Below are 25,603 nucleotides of genomic sequence, written 5' to 3'. Positions count from 1 at the left end.
GCCAGATAACATTTTCCTCAATTTTCAAATAATGTGGAGACAGCTGTTGTATAAATGAAGCATTCTGGCCAGAGAAGTTTTTCAGATGTCAGTGCACACATTATTCCTTAGGGAGTCTGACTATTCACCTTGCATTTATTCTGTGTCCCAAAAAACCATGTGTCCTTCCAATACTGTGCTTGTCTGATTAAATTCAGTCTCAAGTTGGCAAGGAGGCAATCGGGCTGAATAGAGAATAGATTTTATGGCAAGGTTGGGGTGCCTTAAGCTTGATGGCACTCGAAGTGATCTGAAGTCTCCTCTTTCAGCATTTTAATGAAGGTAGATGTATGTGTGTATAGGAATACATTTCTGATAATCCGTTGTGACACGCTCTGCCACTGACTTCCCAGTGGCATTTGGAGAAGATACATTATGTTGCCATATACATGGAACAGCAATAGCTTGTTTATCAGTGACAGCACTGATGCGTGTTTGCTGCAAATGTATCGTTGTCTTGTAGCTAAGTATTAAGGGCATTAAAATAGCTGGGCATTTAAATAATGCAAATATTGGTTAAAAAAGCAAGATGGAGAATCTGATCAGGGTCAAGCAGGCATGAAAAGCTGTAGGGGGAAGAAAGAGGGGAACGCTTATAGTAAGTTAATTACACCTCTGCAATGTCCTTCACCTCAGATGCACAGAGTGCTCTAAAAAGAATCACCGCTTGGATTGCGAGATACCCTGTGAAACAAAATATATTTTCCTGCAGCTGTTGCTTAAGAGTGCACAGCAACAGCACCTCAGTTTATGATGGGAGGTAGAGGCTGCAGGGGAGACTAAGGTAGCAAAGGGGGTTTGAACTGGGACAGGGACTTTGCCCAAACAGTGCGTTGTCTCCAGACCACGCCGCTAGCAGTGCAGCGCCAAGGGGTTGTTTAGTACTGACTCGGAAGGCAAGCAAGAAGAGCTGCTGCAAATGTGTTACATCCTGAAAACTTCAGCAACATTTCACAGCTGAAAATGAGTAGGAAAATAGTGAATGCTTTCCTCTTTTATCTTAACCAACTGTATGATAATTTACATTTTGAAAGTTTTGAACATGGAGGGAAGACAGAATTTCCCCTTCCCTTTCATCCTTCTTTAAAAACAACTTTTAGCTGAAGTTGCCTGCCAGATTGTGAATGCTTACTGCCTTCCGCAGTGTAGCAGTTCCCCAGCTACTGGCTGAGATGAAATAAAAGCTTGCAATTGCTGATTATTGCACATGAGTGTGGACTTCACTCAGGAAAAAAAAAAATGTGGATGACAAGGAGAAGATGAGTAAAAAATACACAAGATCTTTATAAAATGTCCAGGAAATTTTTTTTTACCCAGAGACTGGGGGGAAGCAGGTGTTGTGTGGCAATAGAGTGAGTGCATGCTCGGGTTACTGAGAACTACCAGCCTTGCTTTTGCTTACGGCTGTTGAGGGCATTTCCCTATGGCTTTTTCAGAAAGTACTTTGCTTCAGGTGTCTGGCTCGCTAACAGCCAGAAAAATCCCCACTAAGAAAGCCACATTGGCAGGGTGGTGTGTGGGGTTTCTTTTTGCTTGTTTGTTTTTCTTTGAGTAAGCCTGAGATGGTGATCCCTTAGGTGTTTTTCATGGAACTCGGTAAATTCTCTGTTATGCCTGTTGATTTGATGTTGGTCAAGAACATGCAGCCCAGTAAGGTGCAAGGGGCAGAGGAGCCACAAAGGGGATCGAAAGGGATGATTCAGTTTTAAAGTCTGGGGTTAATGAATCTGATGGTCCAAGAAGGTCATTGATGGAGTCCCTTGGTGGTACATAAAGGGGAGGAGGATGTTTATCACCACTTGTAGTGGCATCACATTTCTTGTATACACTGTTGGGAGCTGGTGGGGGCTTTTGGTCTTTCTACTTCTTTTCCCAGCTAAAAGCACTACAGAAATTTTGGTGCTTCAGGACTGATCCTTAGATGTGTGCTGTGATGAAATGGCAGTGGTTTATACTAGTTAAAAATCTCACAGGTCAGAAGCAGCAGAGAAACTAGGAGATTGGAGAAGAAGAAAATATTTCAGATCCTTGTGCTTTTATTTTGAGTTTGATTCTAAAACTGAGCAAAGATGTTATTTTCTGTTTGCTAGGAAATGATGTCTCGGAATTGGGAGAAAGGTTTTGGAATGAAGATTAGGAAGAAGAAAAAGAAAAGTCCATGTTTTCTTTTGTCCCACCCTCAGCCCATCCTCCCCTGAAAAATAACAATCTGATACAATAGCATGAAAACAAGCCTAAGGATACATACTTGCCGTGTGTGTCTTGGCATCAAATAGTACAGCTGACTCCCACAACATCATCTCTTCTTCCAAGCATCATAACCATCTTTCTCCTCCCTGGGGAGCATGTTCTGGAGAGCTAGCACAGCCTGGTGCTCTAGGGTTTAAGAAATTTGGGTCTCATTCTGACTCTGTCCCAGGTTTCTTTTGGAAATATCTCTTGATCTTCTGTAGAGTGAAGAGATTGCTTCTGGGTGGGGGAGTTATTTTTTTGTTTTTTCTCCTAATCTGTCAGCTTAGTATGTGAGCTCAAGCTGACCACTAGCAACTGTCAGAGTATAGTCTCAGGATAATAGTAGCTGCAGTTGTTATCTTAATGCTAATAATAATATTGGAGAACCCAGGCACTCTAGCACAGAGCAGGTAACCAGATTCAGCAGTATTAGAGAATAAGCTTTTAATTATTTCCTTTAATTAAAATTCAATAGCTATCATCTGAAAGTGCAGAGTCCTTTCCAAGGGAAAGATGCACGAGCGAGACATTGATGCCTGTTCTGCTAGGGCTCGCACAGAGCGCATGGTCCTTCTTCCGTGGCTCTTGGCCCTCGGCTCAGCCCCTGCTAACGCGTAGCCTCCGGTGGCTCCTAGTAACAGTGGCTATGCTATGACTCCACCTGGTTGGTGAGGGAGTGCAATTTCACAGGTGTCCCCCCGTGAATGTAACCGTATTAATATATGTTGGGATACTGCAGAGTTGCCCACCTCTCTGAGAGAGGAATCATAGTCCTATTGTGCTAGCTCTTGAACAAAAAGATAATTTCTGTGTCCAAGCATGCGATGTCTTGCCTGACTGCAATAAACTGCAATTTCAGGTAAGTGGTTTTTCTTGCAGTTTGCTCTGCTTTGAAATCAACTTTCACTTGTACTCTGGGATGAAGCCCCTAAATGGCGAATAAAGTCCTGCTCTGGGTTGATGTAGTTTCTGGTGGATATATTAAAGGCCAAAGCAAGGTCTGGAATGGGTGAGCAGATACTGGGCCAAGTCATTCAAGGACTAGATTGTAATTTGCTTTATTGGGAAAGTAATTGTGCTACTCAGTCTTTTCCTGTACCAAATTACAGTTGCTGCATTTAGTCTTTTCCTGGAAGTCTCAAATCCTTGTGGTACAACAGGCTGTCTCTGGGGTTGCAGTCATTTTAGAACTAAGCACGTATTGCACCGTGGTCTGCAACTGCGGGGGAACGGGCCTCTCTGAGCAAAGCAGCTCTATCGAGGTGCCAGGAGAGATGTAGAGCAGTGAATTTCCCCACTCCCCTGGCTTGGCTTTTCTCAGTTTGGAGAGCCTGCCCACTTCTTTTCCAGGGGAAGAAGAGTGGCAGCTCATTTCTCACTGCAGAGACCCATGACACAGGCAACCTGTACCTTGTACGCCTCTTGTTTGCTTGCAGAGGAGTGCAGAGAGGAAGGCATCCAGCCTAAGGAGAGCAGATAACGCAGCAAAGTGTGACAGGGAGGCCCTTAGATAGGGACAAGGAGGGTTAAGAGCACTGACCAGGCCAGTTTTATCCAAAAATCCTTGTTTCCTGTGGCTCCCAGGTCCATAGGAGACGTAACTGAAGGAGGTCAGACAGGGATTAGTAGCTTCTGCTGTCCTCTGACACCCTCTGTCATCCAGTTCTGCCCAAGGCTTTCAGGGAACCTGAGACTCATTTTAAATGTTACCGTTTGCAGCTGTTGTCTTTTCTCTCTAATGATAGAGGTCAATAATGCTGTAAGGCACTTTGCCTCTTTGGCCCTCTGCTGATCTCGCCCTCTGCCCGCTCTCTCCTGGCTTTGTGCGTTTCAGCGGTCAACTGCAGCTCCAGGTAATTCAAGGAATATCTGTTTCAGCTCTAACACCCCTCTTCCAAGCGCCTCTTGCAGCTTCCTTCCCTCCAGCTTTCACAATCTTTCTCCTGACAACATAAAAATCTGCTCTTGGCCATTAGGAACTGTAAATAACCGGAATGATGCATGCTTTTCAAAATTTATCCATTTGTCTCTGTGTCAGATGGAAGCTGTACCCCCGGATGCTCAGGGACGTGTCTGTAATGGACCTGTCAACCTCTGTCTTAGGGCAGAAAATCAGCATGCCGGTCTGTGTTGGAGCAACTGCTATGCAGCGCATGGCTCATGTTGAGGGAGAGATGGCCACCGCTAAAGGTAAGCGGTGCGAAGAGAGAGGTCCCTGCAGCGAATCGAGCAGAGGAACAAAATACTACTGCGCCTGCTGTTTGCACAGTCCAGCTTTGTTTCTTGCTTGTGGTGCTGTGGCCCTGATGGGGTTGAGCTGTTGCTCAGACTAATTGGTTTTATTTATTTATTTTTATTGCTTTCCTTCGTTCTGTGCATGTGTTCTCCCCTGGCATGAAAGAGTGATGAGAAATGCAGTATGCAATGGGGAAATGGTTGGGGAGCTGAGGCAGAGAGCCCATGCATCATTTCTGAAAACAAGCGCATAAAATCATATCAAAGTTTGAGAAGCCAATGATAAGGCTGACTCCCCTGCAAGTGGGTGTTGGTCCTTTCTCCTTTGGGTTCTCCGGCCATTTTGAAAGGCTGGCCCCTGGCTAGTGTAATCAGCATAACTCCTTAATGGAGCTGTGCTGCTTTACATGAGCAGAAAATCTGGCCTTGGGATGGAAAGGAGCTGACCTACTAAAATTAGAAAGTGTCCTGGCTCATGCTGTCTCATTTAAAGTCGGTGAGATATAACAGGGCCACTAGAATTTCCTTTCCCAGGAAATGTGATGTTCACAAAATCCTGGCTTTGGGGTCTCCAGGTTTTCAAAATAACTTGCAGCATTCATATTACTTTATTTTCAAATGTAGTTTCCATGCTATTCCCGCACAAGAGGCGCTGTAGGCTCAGACGTGCTCCTTCACTGCAAGTAGTTCCCCATTCCACCTCATCCCCTCAGAGGTGGGACTCCTCCAAAAGCCCCTGGAAAGGGAGGATTTGCTCTAAAGTGGCCTTGGCACCTTTTCCAGTAGAACGAGGGTCAGCAAACAGCCCAGGTGTCCCCCTTGCATCCATTACCAGCAGGGAGAGGGCAGGGGATGGTGCTGCAGTCCTTCCTCCACCGTTCTGGCTGCAGTTTCTGCAGTGCAGCTCAAGTCGCACCAGCTGCAAGTGCCCTGTCTGGAAGGCTGCACAGTCTTATTACAAAAGGTGTCTGGTTTCTCTGCAGGCAGAACAGGACACAGGAAGCAGAGGTAGGGTTTCCTCCTGGCTCCTACCCCCGCCAAGCCACGGAGGCAGAGGGAGGGCTGAGCCTTGCTCCCAGCACATGGACCAGAGGGCCCCGTGATGCCAGAATAGCTGCTCTCCTGGGGGGCTTGTGCCAGTGTAATCAGAAACGTGACCAGGTCCGGCTTCCTGGCTGAGCTGAATGCTCCAGGGGTACGATGATTACTGCACAAAAGGGAACAGGGTCGAAGTATCTGGTTCATTTTGGAATCTCAGAACCAATTTTCTACTGCTTGCCCTTCAGAGCAGCAGTCAAACACTGAATGAAGGCCCTTTCCATAAAGCAGAATGGGAAATAAAATCCTGCACATCACTATGGAAATGGAGGTGCAGTTTTTGTTGTTTCTCTACCCTGGGAAATGTTGCAGACTTGGAATATGCATGCTGAAGATGGTTTTCTGAAGATGTGTGTTTTTGTGTGTGTTTTTTGTTTTTTGTTTGGTTGTTTTTTTTAAGTGGGAGATATTTCTCTTACTCCCATCATTGAATAAATCCTTGGAGAGGAAACAACAAAAATGAAGCTTGGCAGAAAGGGGGCGAGTGGGCACTTGCTTCTCTGACTTCAGGTGAAAAAGGCAGATGCCCGAGAGTTGAGAAAAGGAAACTACTTTGATCTGGGTGCCGGACTTGAGGCACTTTGAAGACATTCAGGCAAAGACCAATGATGTTTGCAATTTAATGCCATGAGAGGGTAGTAATAATACATTTGTGAAAGTGAAAATGGAAAAAGTGCTGTCAGCTTTCATCTCTGTCACCCAACAAATAGATTAAAAAGTGGGTATCTGGATGTGCAGGAGCTACAAAGAGCAGCTGGTGGTATGACAGACGTGCAGAGTGCGAGGAGAGTGCGTGGCAGCTCTCTGCGTGCGATCTGGGGCTGAGCAATGACCCTGGCAGTCATGCCTTTGGCCCTCCGTCTGTGCGTCTCTCTTGTAAACATTGTGTGATGAAGATTGGGTCTTTCTGGAAAATCATCAAGGAGGCTTTGTAATCTGCTATAATACAGATGAATAGATTCATAGTGTGGTGGGGTTTTTTTGTTTTTAAGGCAAGAAAAAATTGTAATGCTTATCCGGTATGAGTTCCTGCATAATGGTAGTCAAGGCTGGCAGGGATTTATGCACGACCTCAGCAATGTCTCTTTTAGGAAAGCCATTCAGTCTTGATTTGGGAATGAAATGACAGAGGAGTCACCTGTTTCTTGCCTCTTCTGATATCAAAACGCAGCCTGATTCCTGGTTTGAATCTGTTTGTTTGTAGTTTTCAACAAGTGGCTCTCTTAACCCTTTTGGCTAGGCTGAAGAGCCATCTGTTGTCAGAAAGCTCTTCTTGAGCTGCCCATTGCCCACTGAGTTACCTGCACCATTACAGCTGCTCTGTTTTCTCATAACACGGCATATTTTTCAGGCTTCCAGGCATTCTTGTCATCACTTGAACAAATAAAAATGAAAACTATATATATTTCTATATACCTTCTATAAATATAAATGTGTATATTTTGTGACAATATATGCTTCCAATCACAAAGCTGTTTCTGAACACCAGTGATAATCCATGTCTTTGTCTCCAGAAATTCAGAAGCCTTTGCTCGTCTGTGAAAGGCATTCGCTTTGAACATAGCTCTTTGAGTGCATCCCAGGGAGTCAGCAAGATAAGGGCCCTCTGGGCTAGATGGTGTGCAAAGATGTCAATGAGGAGCTTACAGACTAAAAGACTGAGAAATAGGATATTAGCCCAACTTCAGATGTGAAGCTTCCCTATCCTGAGCTGCAGAGTGACACAAAATCTTAAAAAGAGGTCACACAGTACCTGTTGCATACAAATAGCTTTGGGCAGTCATTGCAATGCTCCAGCACAGGTAGAATGAACAAGGACATAAAACCTAAGCAGGCAAAATAAAAAAGCCTCAGTCCTGTGCATGGATGAGCTATTCATTTAATAGCATCTCCATAACCAATGCAGCAAGCACTAGTGTGAAGTGAATCTAATTACATGCCCTGCAGTGAGAGCTGGTCTCAATTCTCTTTAAAAAGCAGTGTAGTTGTGAGAGGCTGCCATGGTGAATTGCAGCACAACTTCAGTATTGTAGTCCAAGGATTTAATCAAATGTAGCCCTTCTGTTAGGTTTAGACTTCAGTCTTCAGTCACAGATAGACAGAATCATATTTTCTGTAAAAGCAGGTTTCTTTGATTTATAGTATGTTTGGAGATGTATCTTTTTTCCCCCAAAGAGATTTATTTGGAAGCCAAGGATTTTATGCATATTGTATATACAGCCCCATTCCACACGATGGAGCTCAAATACCTTGAATTGATTTGAGAAGAGGTGTCCTACCACAGTCAGTCCTGTTAGTGCTGTCCTGTCATTTGGCAACTTTTGCAGATATTTCTGGCCCAGGTTATGCTGATTTCACTTTGCAGAGGAAACTCTGAAGCATAATGCTGTTAAATGCAAACATATTAATGCAATGTTAAAAGGGAGATTTGAAATGCACAAAATTCAGAACATTCCATAGCCCAGACTCCCACCCATGCTATGGCCTGGCCCCGTTTTAAGGCATAAATCTTTAACTGCATATACAGTCAAGTGATACAATAAGCTAACTACCAGGCCTGAGTTATGGTTGTGGTAGATAACTTAATTTTGGAATTTCCTGGCTTTTGTGCACTTATAGTTTCGAACTTTAACATGATTATTGCATTTAATTTTCTTGGATTTTAAATCAAAACTAGAAGAGCTTGGTGTACTGGCACAATTTGAATATGTGGTCAGATAAACATATCCTTGAGAGTCAGTAAGTTTTTCATCACTTTCAAAGGAGAGGCTAATTAAAATCACACCCTCTGTACTGCATTAACTTTTCTTGTAGAAAAAATATGACTTCAGTTTTGTGCTCTGTTAGAGGTGGAGTGGGGCATTCAGTGCCAAGCTTTTGGTTCGACCTTATAAGATGACAGGGATTAGCTGTAAAGTACACATTTGGCTTAGAGCTTCCCTTAAATTTGGGACATTGAGGATCAGGGCTTTTGCTGCATCCAACTTCTCCTAAACTCTTAGAGATACCTCTGAAACACACAGAGCAGACTGTTGGTTGCTTTAAATCAGCTTTGCTTCAACTACACCAACTTACACAAGCCAAGAAAATCTGATACATAATCTTGTGGCTTTTGGAAAACACAATGTACTTTGTAAGCTTGAATTTTGGCTCAGGTGTGTAGAAAGCAATGTACCATGTGCCCCTGCTATTGTGAGGGCCTTGTGAGGGTTTACATCTGAGAAGTGATGGCCCAGGTGTCGTGCATCCTAGCTTGAGTCTCGATGCACAGCAGCTTTCCTACTGAGCTTAATGAGCAATGGCACTGTGCGTGCCTGGGCGCTGTTCGGCAGGTGTAGCAAACAACAGGTCTGTGTTACTGGGATTAAACTCCAAGAGACAAAACCTTGGGCTGGCACCATCCTTGCCAGCAGAGCAGGTGGTACAGTGAGCAGGAAGAGCAAGCCTTTTCCTCCCTCCTCGTATTTTAAGAATGATAGCTAAGCCTCTCGGTGAACTCCCTTAAACAGTGAGACAGCATTTTGCTTTGAATTGCTATCTGTTCTTCCAGTGGGCCTGCCTGCACTCTGTAAAATAAATACAGGTGTATTCTTGTTGCGGACACACCTTTATTGGCCATTCTGTTTTATTAGTAAGGCACATGTTCTGGGGAAAACATTCAATTTTGATTTTAAAAACTCCCTGTGATGGGCAATCCAGCACAACAATCATTAAGTTATTCTGAAAGCTAACTCCACTCTTAGCAGTATAACCATAATCATTGTCCAAATCTGTATAGCTTCAGCTTCCAGATGTTGGATCTTACTAATACTTTTGTTAGCTAGACTTTAAAAAAGCAAAAAAATCTATTCTCCACATAGGTTCTAATAGATTATAATAAGGTCATTCCTTAGTTTTATTTCACGTGTCTAAATGGACCTGAAGTCTTTCCTTACAGAGAATATTTCCTCATCCTTTAAACAATTTTGTGAACCCTGTCTCATGGACCTGGTTAGAAATTGTTCCAGTTTTTGAAGATCTTTCCTCAAGTATTTTCCATAGTATTTTAGTGGCAGTTCATCAGTGTGTATTTGACAATTTTGTAAATAATAGATTTTTTTGTTCATTAGTAACTGAAAGTTGGGAGGGAAATTGTTTTGGATCAACTGAAATGTTTAATTTGATCCAAAACACAATGTTTTATTTCATTTTCCTACTAGCTATGCTTTTAACCATAGTTCTGTTTTGAAACAAAAGTGTTAGTTCAGAAGAAAACATTTCCATTTTGAAAATATCAACGCATGACATTTCGACTTCTGTGAATTTTTCTTTTCCTTCCTACTCTCATCTCAACAACTTCAACTAAAAATATTTGCCAAATTTGATGAATAATCTTAGCAACCATTAGAGAGCAAAGGGCTGGTCGCGAAACACTTTTTAACCAAACTGAACAGAACTTTTCTGGTTCTGCATGATTTTTCTGTTCATCCACTGGAAGATTCAGTATCCCTTCAGGCAAAGACATTCCCTTGTCATGCTGATTTCATGCTTTGCTCACAAACCAGTGTGATCCCCATGTCATCCTTGGAGTTTGCACTCCCTTAGAAAGTGCAATAGTATTTATGGTCCTCTAAATAGGACTCATGATCAAGTACACTGAAACAAAATCTTGTTCGCCCACCAGCTGCTTACCAAGGAATAGCAGTTTTTTGAAATCCCAGTCTATTATAAACAGATATGTAGCATTATTTTGATAAGATTTGTGGTCTGTTAGTGTTGATGTTAATTGTTTTAATGCTCTCGATTCTCACTAACTGATTCCCGTGTCTAATATTCTGTTTAGTCCAGAAGCAGTATTACAATACCTGACTTCTCTAGACTTACTGAAAATCAGCCTGCGTATCTCGACCATTTTCTTGGCCAGATCTTTTGAAAATTTTGAATGCTAGTTATTCAGACCTCATGATTTTAGTTTACCTTCTGCAGTTGCTCTCAAACAACTTTCTGAGTTACTGCTGATGCAAGAACTGTTTCATCATCACCTGTGATGTGACTGCATTATTTGCTTTGCCAAATAGAGACTAGGAATATTGACTAAAAACTCTCCCGCTGCCCCTCATTTTGTTACTGAAAAGTGCATTATTTCCAGCTAGTGAGGGACAAATACTATTGTTCCTTTGGCTCTTGAGAGACTTTTAATATCCTCTTTGATATTCAAAAGAGATTCATCTTTTGCCTTTTACCTGTGTGGCATTCCAAAAAAAGTTAGTGTCTTGACAGCCCCTCTAAAACTAGGCTCCCAGGAGTCTCAACAGAGTCGCTGAGAGGACAATGTTCGCGTGGGGCAATACGGGCTGGACTGACCTGGCCCTGGCTTCCCCCAGAGACAGCAGAGACTGGCACGTCTGGGGGACTTCCTGCTGCAACGTTCTGATATACAAGCCCTGGTTTCTAGACCAGCCACATCTGTTTTGTTCGCTCATACTTTCTCTGCGGCTTATCGCCTTCCTGCACAGCTGACAAAATGCACTGCATCAACAAAATGATTACAGACGCAACTAGCATGCAGTGTTTTGTAAGGAGTAAGTGGGGTAAGGCTGGGCAGGGGATTTCTCAGCCAACTGTGTTTCGTCAAGAAAGTAATGTTAAGTGCTTTAAACAATTTTGTTTCTTAGGAGATGCGACTCTAAAAACATAGCTACTTCTCAAAAAATACCACCATGCCAAAAGGCCACCGTGTTGATCCCAAATAACGTACTCTGTCCCCTAACTTAGGGACCATATATTTACTGGTGGATTCAGGTTAGAATGACCACACTGGCAAAGCTTTGACTGCCCCTCTTCAGAGATTCCCCTAAAAGGGAAATGATGAGAATTTGCACAGCAAGAGAAAAATAGCCAAGTTCCCATTAGGTATACAAGGTAACCCTGGCAAAACATGCAAGCTTAAACCAAGCTCTTCTTTGGTGTCATCCCTGAAATATATTGCATCTGTATCCTTTTCATAACTGCTGATGGAGTGATGTCCTATCAGAAGTTGCTTAAGTAGGAAGGAGAACTTGAGGTTTCAGGATGAAAAAAGGGCTGAAAGATGTTGTTACCTCTCTATTGTTCTTCTCTGGACTTCTCAAGTGGGTCCTATCCGATGGTTGATCTTGATTTGTTGCTGTGTAAAATATTTCAATTGAATTTCTCAGGAACATTTTATTGTGATTTATCTTCCCTGGTGAGAGTTTCTCTCCCACCTCTCAGGCACAGAAGAGTCAGCTGGCCCAGCACTTCACTGGACCAAGTGCAGACATGTAGCCGTGGGTTGGAGCAGAGTGTCCATCCATTGGCATGGGCCCACGCAGCCCGTGCACTCCGGGTAATGGCCACGTAGGTCCCCCTTCCTCAAGCACTCCACCACCATCCTGATTATGGCAGCATTTGTTCCTGACAAAAGACAAAGTATAAAGAGCTTAAAGTTTTATCATGCTGATATTTAAAACTCCTCCCAACCTCCTGTGTGTGCCTAGTGCTATGCTTTCAGCGCTGTCGGTGACCTCAGTGGAAGTCCTCATTGTGTACAAAGGTGAACATATGCTTTGGGCAATGCTCTGTATCTGAACTTAAAAGATGATCAAAAAAACCCCTAAAAGCAAACTGAAACAGGCTGAGGAAAGGCTGATTTACAAAAATCTGATGTTTAAACTCTGGCAAATGTCACAGTGCTGCAAGAGTGTCCCATGGGTATATGGATCCAGTACTGATTCTTAATAATAATTTAAAATATTTGTAGCACCCCAAACTTGGAGTGTTAAAGGTAGCTGTTAGAAGAAATGAATTGCTTCTGTTTTCTTAAACTGCAGCTAAAATATCCGAGAAGTGGGAGCACATTTTTAGCAAAGCTTGATTCCAGAAAAAAGAACCTGGCAACACTTCAAGAGTATATATCATACATTTTTGAAAGTCAACAAAATTGTTAAAATAAGCTTAAAATGATCAAGATAAATAAAGCATAGATCAGCTAAAACTGGAACCTGGAATCTCTACAAGTTCGAATAAATTTTTGTGTGTGTAGACTTTGAATTTGATCATGCAGATCCAAAGTACGAATCTTGAGTTGATTCCTTACCAAAGACTGGTTAATTTTACAGGATACACAACAGGAGTTTCGTGAATATACTTTTGTGAAAACTCTATAACCCAGTTTGTGGTGGTTGAACCCTGATTGAACCAAACTACTTTAATCTGGAATAGGATGTAAATGTTGTCTTCTCTATCTCCACGTATACAAATAAATTGAAAGGATATGGTGTTATTTTGTGTGTTTAAAAACTTCCATTCACTGAATAGGTTTTAGTGCAGTTTTTATTTTTGCTTATACATTTGCAACTATTCTTGTGCCCTTAGGGCTATACAAGTGGAGTTGAGAAAAATAAAGAGTAGAAATAAAGATACCTAAAGACAGATTGAACCATAACATTTACATTTTTTCTGTTATCTGATCTGAAGGTTTTGCAATTACTGGGTTAGCAACCCTCCCCCTCATTCATGAACATGTATTTGATGGAGGACAAGAATGCTGATCCCTTGCTTCTTAGCATCACTTAAGGGACTTGATTCAGCAAATCGCTTATTATGGGATTTGCAACAACCCACCACAGGGAACTCCCAGCTATTGCTGTTTTATTTAGGCATTCAGTATACATGGGCTCTTCAGAAGAAATTTATTTCTAGGTACTTAATCTGAGAGAGAGAGAAACATTTTCTGTAACTTCAAGGGGACTAATCAAATGGCTAAAATTTTAAAGTTTTCAGTTCTTTGATAGATCTGTGCATGTGCTACCATGGAAAATTCATGTTCCCTGGCAGAGAGGGTCCCAGATGTGTAGAAATCTTTTTTTTTTTTTTTTTTTTTGATTTTATTACTAGTGTCAACTCAGCCTGGGCTTTTAAACTGGTCTGAACTGTTCCCTTTTTTGTCACTGAATCAGATCACACTTTGAGTCAGTTAATACCTGTACCTTATTTTATCCCAATTTTTGTTCCCATATATTGTAATCAAGTAAACATGTCAGCAGCAATAGTTGTTGAAAATGAGTTTAAAAATGCACTGATTCAAGTGGGTGGCTAAGGTGCAATTCATCTCATCTAACTTTAGTCGTTTACATGGGATCTATTCACTTGAGGCACCAATCATAGTCAGGGGGAGAACTGTGCCCTGGAAATGCCTGTTGCACTTCACTGACTTTAGAATGGAGTATAGCAGAATACATCATGCGCAGATGCTCGTATTTGGTTGGGCACATCCGAGCTATTCTTATTTAATCCAACAACAGATGCATTTCCTGTCAGATTGGTAGATTATTTAATAGTGTTCAATAACAAATCAGTGAGGATTCTTCAGCAAACAACCTGGCAACCAATTTGACCTGTTTAGCCTTTTGATTAAATTGCAGTCTGCTTGCAAATGATTAGTGAAGAAGATAAAATACAAATCAGTGATTTTTAATTCACCTTTTCTGGGGTAGGCAGGAGAGTGAAAACTTTACCTTAACTTCATTTCCCACTAGGATAGTGTAGATGCAAGAGATTCATCCATATTGGTTCATGTTATAAGCTGCCTTTTTGTAACGTATGCCATATTTTGAAGCAGAGGCTGAACCTAATTAGAAGTAGACAGCATTTTCTGAAGTTTATTAGATGTTTGTTCAGGCTTCTGCTTGAAATTTATTGATTTTGCAGTTTACAGTTCTTCATGAGGTAGCAAAATCTGCAAGACAGAAGAGCAAAGCATGGTTATTTTCACTGATTGAAAGCTGCCTAGTGGTTGTGAGAGGGTGTAGCCAATTTGTTTGAATAAGCTGTTCATAAGTTTCTACTCTAAGAGATTTGTAATCCTTATTTAATAGAATGCTACTTTTTAATACCTCTATAGGATGGAGATGAGGTTTTGAAACAGAGGTCTATTTACATTAAAAGTATGCATACTGCGGTAGAGCAAGAAAAATAAGGCTTTATGTAATATTTTTGCTTTTTACAGTATGTTTTCCTTTATATTAAGCAATAGATTACTCAGAAAAGAATAAGTGATAGATTCATAAAATCTAATTGTATGAGGTTAGCTAGCTTGTAGTGCAGCCCAGGGTGGAATTCACCCCTGCGGAGGCAGCCAGCACAGCTCTAGGGGCTTACAAACAGGCTCCCTATGGGAGGAGGAATTGGTAATATGGGATAAGGCTCAATCTGAGTATAACATCCTTTATTTCCAGGATTGGTGCAGGGATCATCATAACCAGCATGTAGACAACTAAGCACAGAGAATAAGCTAGAGGGCTTACACAGCAGCCTAGTGCTTTTAATAACAGAGCTACTAATAATCTAGTGTTCCCTGAAAGACTGAAAACATGCTTATACACTGAGGAAAGGAAGCGTGAAATTACGTGCACCGACTCTGTCTCGTAATTCACACCAAGTGCTCCTGTTTAGAGGAGCCTCCATGCTTTGGAAAGACTCTAATATAACTCTGTGTTCCTCCAGCTTGCCAGGCAATGGGGACAGGGATGATGCTGAGCTCCTGGGCCACCTCCTCCATCGAAGAGGTTGCTGAGGCAGCTCCCACTGGCCTTTACTGGCTGCAGCTTTACATATACAAGGACCGGGAGGTTACCAAATCCCTAGTGAAGCGTGCGGAGAGAGCAGGCTACAAAGGGATCTTCGTGACAGTGGACACGCCTTTCCTTGGCAGGCGCTTCGACGACGTGCGCAACAAGTTCCAGCTTCCTCCACACCTCAGGTATTCACTTGCCAGTGGCACAGGGCCACGGTCATCACCACTGCTGCCTGTGATGCTGCTGGTGGATTCATTTCTGCTGGCGTGACAAACTTCTTCTAGGTGACATACACCACTCTCGACTTTACAGCTAGGGAACTGAGCAAGTGTTGCTTGCTTTACTCCAGCTATGGTCCACCTGAGGACAAAAGTAAGCTTTCTTGGCTGTTTGTACACTGTAAAAGATGCATAGTGTGCTGGGCAGCCTGAGGCTGCAGACTGTTGAAGTTAGAGGGTGATGGGACATTTCTTTATATATCCTTGGAGACATTCAAAATTCAGCTGGACATGGCCCTGAACAACCTGATCTAACTTTGAGTTGCAAAGTCGACCGTGATCTGAGTGGTGGGGTTGGACTAGATGATCATGAGAGGTCCCTTCTAACCTATATTATTTTATGATTCTGCAGTAGGTCCGGGGCTATATTACTACCAGTCACTGAGTCCCCTTCCAAGCAGCTTCAATTCTTGTTTTAGTCAAACACAGAAATACGTGGGGGTCAAACTTTCTAAATGATCCGTGAGGGCAGTTTCCACCCCCACATGTCTTTTGAGACTTTTTCTTTTACCTCAACAGAATTAGTGGCATTGTAAGCGACTTCAGCACTGCTCCTAGATCCTAACTATTGCTGGGGCTATGCAGCATTTAACTTAAATAGAGTTCTCTAGGGGTGCTCTAAGTGCACTGATGCCAGACTGATTTCACCTGCCTTTTGCAGACATTAATTGCTGTGCTGTACTTTACAGAGCACCCTTATTAACATTTGATAAAGTTGTGGCACAGTGTTAGCAGCTAAGGAAGAATACTTAATGAATGGATTATCCAGTACTTGAGTTTGCAAAACAGAGCTAAAATCTTATAAGAACAGGATTTCTCCTTTGCATGTAGGTCCTGGTATTGACTGTAGTCTACAATGGCATATATTAAGCCTAGTGTGTTCGCTCTTATCCAGAGCCTGCAATGCAAAGGAACACAAAAATGGAAGGGGTGGGGGTGGAAAGGTATTTTGAAGCAGATTAACTTTGATTTGAGTTCTGGGTGAAAGTTAGTATGGAATCTTTTTAATGGATCTGAAGTGCTATGTCTCCCAAGAATGTTATGCTATGTACATGCTCTATGTAACATGAACATAACAAGAAATTGAAAATCATATCCTGAAGTCTTTAGTCATTTTGGCAGTATTCAATTCAATTATAAGCCATGCAACTGTATAATGAAACTGACTGTTTTCCTCCCTGGTGCAGAGCTCTAGAGGTTGGAGTGTGAGATCTTCCTCCCTGGGCCTGTACGTGAAACTAATAAACGATATGGTGAAGGTTGACAGCACGGCCTTAGCTCTGCCTATGATTTTTTCCTTATTACAGTAGAATCTCATGAGGAAAGCACTGGAAGGCATGAAACCCCTGACAAATCTGGCATTAAAATGTATGCTGATATGCATATGCCCTGTGTTTTCATCCTGCCATGGATCTGCAAAACAATTATTGACAAAACGTTATTGATGCACACTGTCCTTTTACCTAAGGAAACTGTGTTTTGGGGGGTGGAATAGCTTTTCTTAGGGGCAATATTATTTTAAGAACTAGGGTTAAAGTTAAACAGTGTGAACATGAGACGAATAATCCAAAAATATTTGAGAAAAGCAATAGAGCATTTCTGAAATGCTCACTTTGACCCCTCCTAACACAATCATAACAAGTTTTGTTTAATTGAGTGAAACATATGAAATAATATAGAGCCGGAGTAATCTTTAAAGGCTCAAATTCATCACTTCAGATTTCAAAATGACATTTGGACAGTGTTTTGTTGCAGAGTCAGAGGTGAAATTCTCTAGTGTAGGGCTCTGCACAGTTATATGATAACTTTTTCTTGGCTTTAGACTTTCAACAAAGTTTTGAAGTAACAACAAGGTGCCATTGTGCTCGGAAATGTATGTAAGGCAACATTCATTCAAGTGTTGATCTGCATTTCGCAGTCCAAGAAAAACAACAGTTATTTATATAATCTTATCCATGGTTCTGTTTTTCTCTGCGTACCCCACCCTCCCCAAGCCAACAGCTGAAAAGCTGGATCTTGCTGAGAGCCTGCTCCTTTCTCATTTTCTCCTATGCCCGGAGCTGGATAGGAAAGCCGTGTGAAATGCTACTTGTTGCAGGCATGAAATCAGAAGTGAAACCGCTCAGTTTCCGTGCAAAAACATTGTGTATTCCCAAAATGTGGAATATGAGAGTAAAATAGTCCAATATGGAATGAGAGACAGTTTCCAAAAAACAGCAATCATCCGATTAGGGTTAGGACCTGAAAGACTGTAGACTTGCGCTCCACTCATGCTTCTGTTCCTGACTTGACACATGATTTTGGATAATTTGACTGTCATCTACTGGTAAATTAAAGGTGCCTGGAAAGATTCCCAGTGCTGGGACTGATGGTGTCCTTGGTGGTACTGGTGTCACTGATGGTGTTTTAGTGCTTGTGAACCTTGGGGGCTACTTCAGCTTTTCGATATAGGCACAGCCTTAGTTTTTTGATATGCTCTCATTTGCCCTGCTCTTGTTTTGTCTAGTAAGACTGTAAACTCTCTGGTATGGGGACTGTCATTTACGATTCAGTTCCTAGAACTGAAAATTTCCTTCCCATCTTATCCCCTCCCACTTAGCCAATCCCCTGTTTCCTACACTAGTCAAATCCCACAGATAAAAATCTTGCTGCATGAAAGCCAAGGGGATTTTTGCTACCTAGTGCTGATAAGTAGAGATGGACCTCTAATGCATTTATCATCACAGTGATCTTGTGAGATACCGCTACAGGCAGGGAAACTGTAGCAAAAGCAGTGGGTAAGTGTCATGCCCAAAGTTGCACAGGAAGTATGTGGCAGGACAGACACCTGAACCCAAATCCCCAATTAACTCTCTCACTGCTGGATGCTGCCTCCTGACGGTGGGTTTGATCCTGAACCCTTAGATTCTGGGTTGGCCCTGTCTCTTTTGAAAACAATAGGAGTGTTGCCTTGGGCAAGAGCCCTTTGCACCAGTTATCAAATACTTCACCAGCCAAATGGTTTTGGCTTAATAAAGGAATGTGATCTGGCATGCAGGTGCAGGCACTTTTGCTCCCATCCTGTAATGCAACTCAGGTTGAACAGAGGTGTGTTAAAGGCTGGTGTTAGGGACTGATGCTATTAATACTACAACGAATGTTTCTCAGACTATTATGAGTATTTCTCAGACTGTTTTTCTATGTCTTTGTCATTTTAGGTTAAAAAATTTTTCAAGTGATGATTTGGCCTTCTCTTCTGGGAAAGACTTTGGAGAAAATAGCGGACTGGCTGCGTATGTAGCCGAGGCGATTGATGCAAGCGTCAAGTGGGAGGACGTTAAATGGCTTCGAGGTCTGACTTCGCTGCCCATCGTTGCAAAAGGAATCCTCAGAGGTGCGTAGCACTGCTGCTTGCCATGAAGGGGGCAAGGGGTTGCTTCTAGCGTAGGCACCAGGGAAGGAAATGTGCTCGTGCTGCCGAAGTTTCTGTAGAACTGCATTGCAAGCAGTCTTTCATAACTGCAAGCACCCGTTTCACCCACGTTAAATATGTTGGGATGCATGTTCATATTTGTGTGCCCTGCTGAATAGGGAAGATTTGCCAGAACAAAGCCAAAAATAATCAAAGAGAAAACCTTTTTCTTCCTGATGCATGGTGAGGATTTGCAAGGTGACAGACTTCACCAAATGCCTGTCAGTTCCAGTTAGGTTCAGTTCAGTGGGAACTGGGGAGGGTGCCTGTTATGTTGGCTCTGTATACAAGCTCCTCTTATGGAAGATGGTCTTTGAAGCAGACAGATTTTTCTTCCTCTTGACCAGCAGGGACTGAATTGTTATTTCCTTGGCTAAGGAAAAGTCAAAGAAGTAGGTTTTGTGTTTAGCTGGTTGAAGGTACAGGTCAATGTTTGTGACTTATCTGGCTAGGATGTGCTTGTTACCCTTCCTGACTGGACCGTAGAGAGCACAGGAATGAACATGAATGCAGCAGCTGAGACACTGGCAAAAGTAGCTGCTTAAATAAGTACCTGGAGTTGTCAGATGGCTTGTATGGCCATGCTATGGGTGTTTTTATGTCAGTAGGTGGGGACTGGAGCTCCATACTTTGGAAGGACGAAGCCTCAAGTGGCCTCACATTAGCTGACAATATATATGTATTTTTAGTGATGCCATAATTTCCCTCATGGAAGTGTCAATGAGTTGCCAGTTCTGGAAGGCTCTATCTTGTTTTCTTTTTCAGCTGATGATGCTAAAGAAGCTGTGAAGAATGGGGTAAATGGGATCCTGGTGTCAAATCATGGAGCACGACAGCTGGATGGGGTCCCTGCAACTGTAAGTACTGGTGCTAGTATGTGCCAGGAGTCTCTGATTCACTCCACCTTTGACTTCTTGTTTTTTTTCTCAATACATCATAGCTGGAAGGAAAACCTCTAGATCTATATGCTGTACACTTAATCCATATGATGTACACCTTAATCCATGAGCAGCAGTCTCTCTTCATCTCTCCTTTTCTCTCTCCTTGGTCTTCAGTATGTCACAACATGTTCTGAGGTAGACCCAGCCTCCCTTTGGTCAGATCAAATTAAAAATGACAGAAGGGTTTGTGTGGCTGTTTCTTCATGCTACCTGGGCACCTTATTCTGGCTGCAGCATCCTGCAAAGTAATCCAGAGGAGCAATTTCAGATTAGCTCATTTAAGAGCCTAGTAAAAGGACAAGAGCAGTCCTTGGCATTTGAGACACTATAGATAACTCAAAGCTTTAGCTGTCCGAGGAATTTGGGCACGTGTCCTCCATCAGACTGATATGATGTGACCTCCATCTTGCTGGCAGACATGAAGGCAATGTGCTGGAGTATAGAGTAAAGACTCTGGAGGCAGCAGGTCACATCTGAAGAGGAAAGTTGTTATGGTTGCATGAACTAGCCATGGGGACAAGCTGAACGAAGCTGCATTGGCTGAGATACCTCAGTATTACAATAAGCAGAGAGTCCTCTTTTCATCAGGGGTCGAATATAGCAAACTGATCCCTCTGTTCCCTGCTCAGAGTCCCACACAGGCCCAGTCCTTGGTGTTCTCCTACTTTTTACATCAAGACAGGCACAATCTGAACTGCATTTAAAGGAAGCAGAGCTGCCCATGGGGACAATCCTGAGTTCGGTTCATTCTCGCTGAGTACTGCAAGGGTTTCTGCCAAAGGAGCAGGGAACTTCAGAGTCTGCAAAACCCACCTCCCAGCCTGGGGATACCCTCTACTGAACTAGTGACACTTGACTGTCACCAAGTTTGTCCACACACAAGGTTCAGTCTCACCTTTTACTGCAGTATAGATATCCCTGGGAGTGACTGGGTCTTTCCCATATTGGTCCTGAGAAGGCCTGGCAACCTGTGAAGGATAAATATATTTTGCTTTACACAAAATGAATACATATGCATGCTCTTATCAGAGACTGAGAGAGGAAGGTTCCATACATGGAACCAGGCAGGAAATAATATATTTGATTGAACAAGTTGGTGAAGCAATTATGAACCATTTCACAGCTATTTTTCAGAGGTGGACCCATGGAACCAAATTTTAGTTTTTCCTCCCAGTATTTTTATGGCATGTTATCTTCAGTTAAATTTTTAGAAAGTGGAAACTGTTTAAATTATTTTTTCCAGTCTTCTTTTTTTATTTGTCCTTTCCCATCCCTTCCCTTTGCTGCAGTTTGCAAAACACTGAAGGTTGTGCTGGAGTTGTTTTCCACTTCCAATATTCTCCAGAGACTTCTGAAAAAATTAGAGTTATAGAACAGGTAAAGGAAATATGAAACTCTCCTTTTTCTCCTTTCAAGCATTTTTGCCTTTGGAAAAGGTACGGTGTGGTTAAATTACAGTCTTTTTCCTTTTTCCTTTTCCTTGTCGTGCTACTCTGCACCTTTTCCAAAGGTGAAAAGGGATTTGAGAAGTTCTCAACTGGCAAAGAGAAAGAAGTAAAGGAAAATGAAAAAGTATGTGTTCAGGCTGCAGGAAAAAAGCAAAAATTCCAGTCATCACTCATCCTGCTTCATTTGGTGTGAGAAAACTGTGCAAGAAAAAAAGAGAATGAAAGGGAGGAGAATCAAAGCCCAGTTGTGACTGTTTCAGTGTTCCTAATATGCCTTTGATGAAAAACCTGTTTTCCATGATGACTTTCTGAAAGGGGAGGAGGACAGGTAAGCTCTTTTTCATTCAAAAGTGTTTTGAATGTCAAGTCTTATTCACTTAACTCAGCAAGCTTGCCTTGCACATCCCTTCCTCCCCAGGACCACTTCTGCTCTCTGCTTCTCTCCTTGGGGGCAGCCCTGTTGATTCCTCCATCCTCCGCTTCATGGAGGTCCTTATGCAGACCCATCAAGCTCTTGAACGTGCTTGCCGCTTCTCCTGGCAAGCAAACGTACAAAGCCCTACATCAGGGAGTCAAACGCCAGGCACAGATGGTTTTCTAAATGGCTAATGAAGAGGAGGGTTGTCCTTGGAGAAGCTTTTGCCTAACTGGGTTTCCAGGGACTGCTGGTGATCAGTAGGAGAGAGACCACAGATGTCAAGACTCATCTTCCAGTTTCAAAAGAGACAGCCTGAGATTTTTCAAACATGTTGTGATTTTGGTGCTATTGGAGAGTTGGCAGCTATTCAGGTTTAGACACCTGGAGAGGAACTGGATTTTCAGAGGGTGGGTCCTAATATTTCTGAAAATGAAGTAGGGTGTGTGTGGCTTTTTTTTTCTTTTTTTACATCTGTTGTCTTCATCTCTTCATCTTCTCATTCTCTTTTGTGAGTGTATGCCCCAAGTTCACTAACTGTATTTGATAATCTCGGACATGTCTGCGTGAGGTAATCCTATGGGAAAAATGTAGGAGGATATTAACAAATTGTTTTGAAAAATGAGAAAACTCAAGAAATGTCTGGTTTTTTTCTGATTGCAATAGAACAGAAATTAAACTTGCAAACTAATTGTTATGAGTTATTTTTTGCAACACTACAGTGCAGAGAAGGCACTATTAAAGCTGTGTTCACTGAATTTTGTCTTGTAGAGAGACCTATATTTCATGATGCAGTTTTCATAATGTAAATATCTGTATCAGATCATGCTTAAGTGTTTCTGTTTTTGAAACATAATGATTTGCTTTAATTTCATGGGTTTTCAGAACGTGAGTTGAACCCAAGCTGGTTAATATTTCTAGTGTCTAGTTACGCATTGAGGAAATATATGTTTTAATTATGGTTTGCATCATGCTTTAGTTATTACAGCTCTTTAATGTTGGTGCAGTTTGTCAGGATGTAAAAAGTGGTCTATGTATATGGAAATAGATCCAAAATATGTTTGGCAAGTGAGCAAAACCAAAGGGAGGGGAAAAAAATCACAGCAAGTGCCAAACTTCAAGAAAATTTTAATCCAAATCTAAAAACAAACTCTACTTTCAAGTTTTTTTTCTCCCATCTCCTAGTCATTTTTTACCCATTAGAAAGGAAATGAATTACATCCGTTTTTGAAAGACATGAATTTGTGTGCCTTTTGTCTTACTACCACACGCTGTTTCCACTGTTTCCAGTCTCCTTAATACTTGGCTTCCAGTCTTGTCTTTCCTGATTTTCATGAATAGGAACCATTTAGGCATTATAGGAATGATTGGTGTGTAATTAATACTTGAGTCTTGAAATCAGGAGGCTTTTCTCTTCTTGGGACCTCTTGTCTGTTGTGGACATGTTGCTTAACTCCTTGGTTACTCACCTGTAACTTGGGAATGATAAGCATTCTTTCCCCCTTGCCTTTCCTATTGGTAGGGTGTAAGCAGAGCTTGGTGAAAGCAACATAAGATGAAAACATTTCCTACCTTTTTCATGTTAAAATGGAAAAACTGCAAAAGTGCTTGGAGAAAGCCAAATTTTTCCTATATAAAGAAGTTCCCTCTACAACTATTGCTTTGATCAAGATGTGTTCTCAAATGGAAAAACTCATTCATGAAAACTTGGGTACATCCTTCTCTTACTCTATGTCTATCAGTACAATGCATGCCTTGGGCTTGATATTAGGTGGTCCTTAATGCAAATGAATGATGAATTTAAGCAAGAAAGTGAAGATGGTTATTTAAAAAGAAATTCGCAGAAATTCAGTTTCATCCCCAGACTAGTGAACTCTGGAAGTTTAGGGGGTAATACCAGGGAAAAGCCTCCTCTGTGCTCACTATTTCTTTTATTCTTCAGAAGTATCTGATACTGGCCTGTGTCGGATGCATGTCATAGGATCAGATGGAAATTCTGTGTGACCCTCATGATTCTCATTTTATTTGATTGTCCAGATAAATTTGACTTTTGTATATATCTGCTAACATGCTAAATCACTTTCACTTTTGAACACAGAACTGTATTATTTGTGCATGTGATTAGGCATACGGTTGCTTATGCAATTGCTTCTTGTCCAGCTTATCCAGCTTGGATCCTGGACATGAGAATTTGTTTTTAAAAAAACAAACAGGATTGCAGAAATGGACAAGTTGTATTCCTGTTTTTTCTTTTCTAGATTGATGTCTTGCCTGAAATCGTTGAGGCTGTAGAGGGGAAGGTGGAGGTGTTCCTAGACGGTGGTATAAGAAAAGGCACGGATGTTCTCAAAGCATTAGCTCTTGGAGCCAAAGCGGTATTCATTGGAAGGCCTCTCATCTGGGGCTTGGTTTATCAAGTAAGGCAGGAAAAGCTCAAATTTACATTTTTAGATACCTGGACTGGCTGTTTTGGCTCAGTGTATGCATGTATGTGTACATGTGTGCACATACATGTGTGAGTGTGTGTGCGAGGGTATCAGAGTGTGTCTCTGCGGACCCAGACCATCTAATAATCTAAAACTTGTGATGGCAAGTACTTACATGTTAAGAGTTTGGACTGTCCATGAAACTTTTTGGATACATGTACACATGTGTATATACACACACACACATGCCCTATGTACACGTAATAGTACACATTGTCTTCTAATCTGCTAGGGGACAGAAGGAGCAAAGGAAGTTCTCCAGATGCTGAAGGAAGAGTTTCGCCTGGCAATGGCACTGACGGGTGAGACATCTACACTTCTTCTCAGTAATAACCATATCTGACTTGCATTTCCTCATAGCTTTCATCTTTGAGAATCCCAAAGATCTTTAGAAAACTGTGGCCAAAATCCTCCCTTTCTTTCATGTATGAGGCAGCAGAGGGAAATGACAGACAAGCTAGCTCCCTTCCTCTTTTGGTACCAGCTCGGCAGTGATTGCAGAGTAGCGCCTCATGCTGCCACCTTGGATCGTACCCTTCTGGGGAAGCTGAGCCCTGCGGAAATGTGTGTGGCCTGCCAGTGTGGGAGCATGGCTGTTTGTGCTGATCCTCAAACTTGGGTGTGGGGTTCCTGTTCAGACTTGCTTGTGGTGTTTTTTGTCTGGAGCTACACCACTTTTGGGGCAAATGGGAGTCTGGCTTCTGTCTTTCCCTTGGAGTGTCACTCCTAAGCTCATGCTCTGCAGAAAAGGATAACTCCCTCTCATCTTCTTCCTTTTCTTATAATGGTCTTTGTAGACTCTTACTTCTGGCTCTGATATGCTTTAAAAGGAGGAGGAAGATTAGACCCTTTCTCCCTCCACATCAGACAGTCTTTCTAAATTATTTTTCCTCTTAAAGAGGACTTTATTCTTCAAGGAGAACTTTATTATTGTAAATCTGATAGCAGTGCTTCAACACCCCACCCAAAGTCAGGATCTCAGTGCTGAGTCTTCAGAACCACTGCACCAAAGTCTTTATTGATTTATTCTGTTTGTTATGGGAAACCAGGTGAGAGGCCCCTTGAGCCTCTCTAACTAGCCTCTAGCACTGTACTAACCTATACAAGGGAAACGGAACAGTTTGCAATATAAATAGACAAGGATGAGGAGAGGTGGGAAAAGAAAGTGCTGTTATTCCTGTCTTACAGATGGGGAACTGAGTTGCAGATAGATTAAATAAAAACACGTACAAAAATTTAACAAGCAGAGCAATAACTCATTTTATAAGTAGTGGCAAATCCTCAGTCATAAGGGTTTTGTCATCTGACAAACATAGGTTTCTATGGGAAGAGATGTTCATGTTGGAGCTAGGTTGCCTGGTTCTCCAGGGCACAGTTCACTTAGGCACTTTCTGACCTGGTTTAC

The 25,603-nt window shown here is 42.1% G+C and overlaps 1 protein-coding gene across 10 annotated transcripts in view; it reads left to right on the top strand.

The window, feature by feature from the left end:
- The window catches only part of HAO1 (hydroxyacid oxidase 1), a 40,602-nt gene that overhangs the window by 10,969 nt on the left and 4,030 nt on the right, over positions 1-25,603 (top strand). For 6 of the 10 annotated variants that reach the window (XM_026064108.1, XM_026064104.1, XM_026064107.1 and 3 more), the window contains 6 exons: positions 4,310-4,461; positions 15,109-15,364; positions 18,655-18,830; positions 19,674-19,765; positions 23,971-24,129; positions 24,431-24,500. In XM_026064108.1, the coding sequence (XP_025919893.1) occupies positions 4,310-4,461; positions 15,109-15,364; positions 18,655-18,830; positions 19,674-19,765; positions 23,971-24,129; positions 24,431-24,500 (905 nt within the window). Of the gene's footprint in view, positions 1-2,129; positions 3,131-3,621; positions 4,462-9,888; positions 12,158-15,108; positions 15,365-18,654; positions 18,831-19,673; positions 19,766-23,970; positions 24,130-24,430; positions 24,501-25,603 lie in introns of those variants that run through there. The other 4 variants (XM_026064111.1, XM_026064112.1, XM_026064110.1 and 1 more) reach the window with 4 other exon arrangements.

The sequence above is a fragment of the Apteryx rowi genome, unplaced genomic scaffold (genome assembly GCF_003343035.1).
Source record: "Apteryx rowi isolate R43461 unplaced genomic scaffold, aptRow1 scaffold_21, whole genome shotgun sequence".
Taxonomy (NCBI): domain Eukaryota; kingdom Metazoa; phylum Chordata; class Aves; order Apterygiformes; family Apterygidae; genus Apteryx; species Apteryx rowi.
This window is presented reverse-complemented; position numbering and strand designations above follow the sequence as displayed.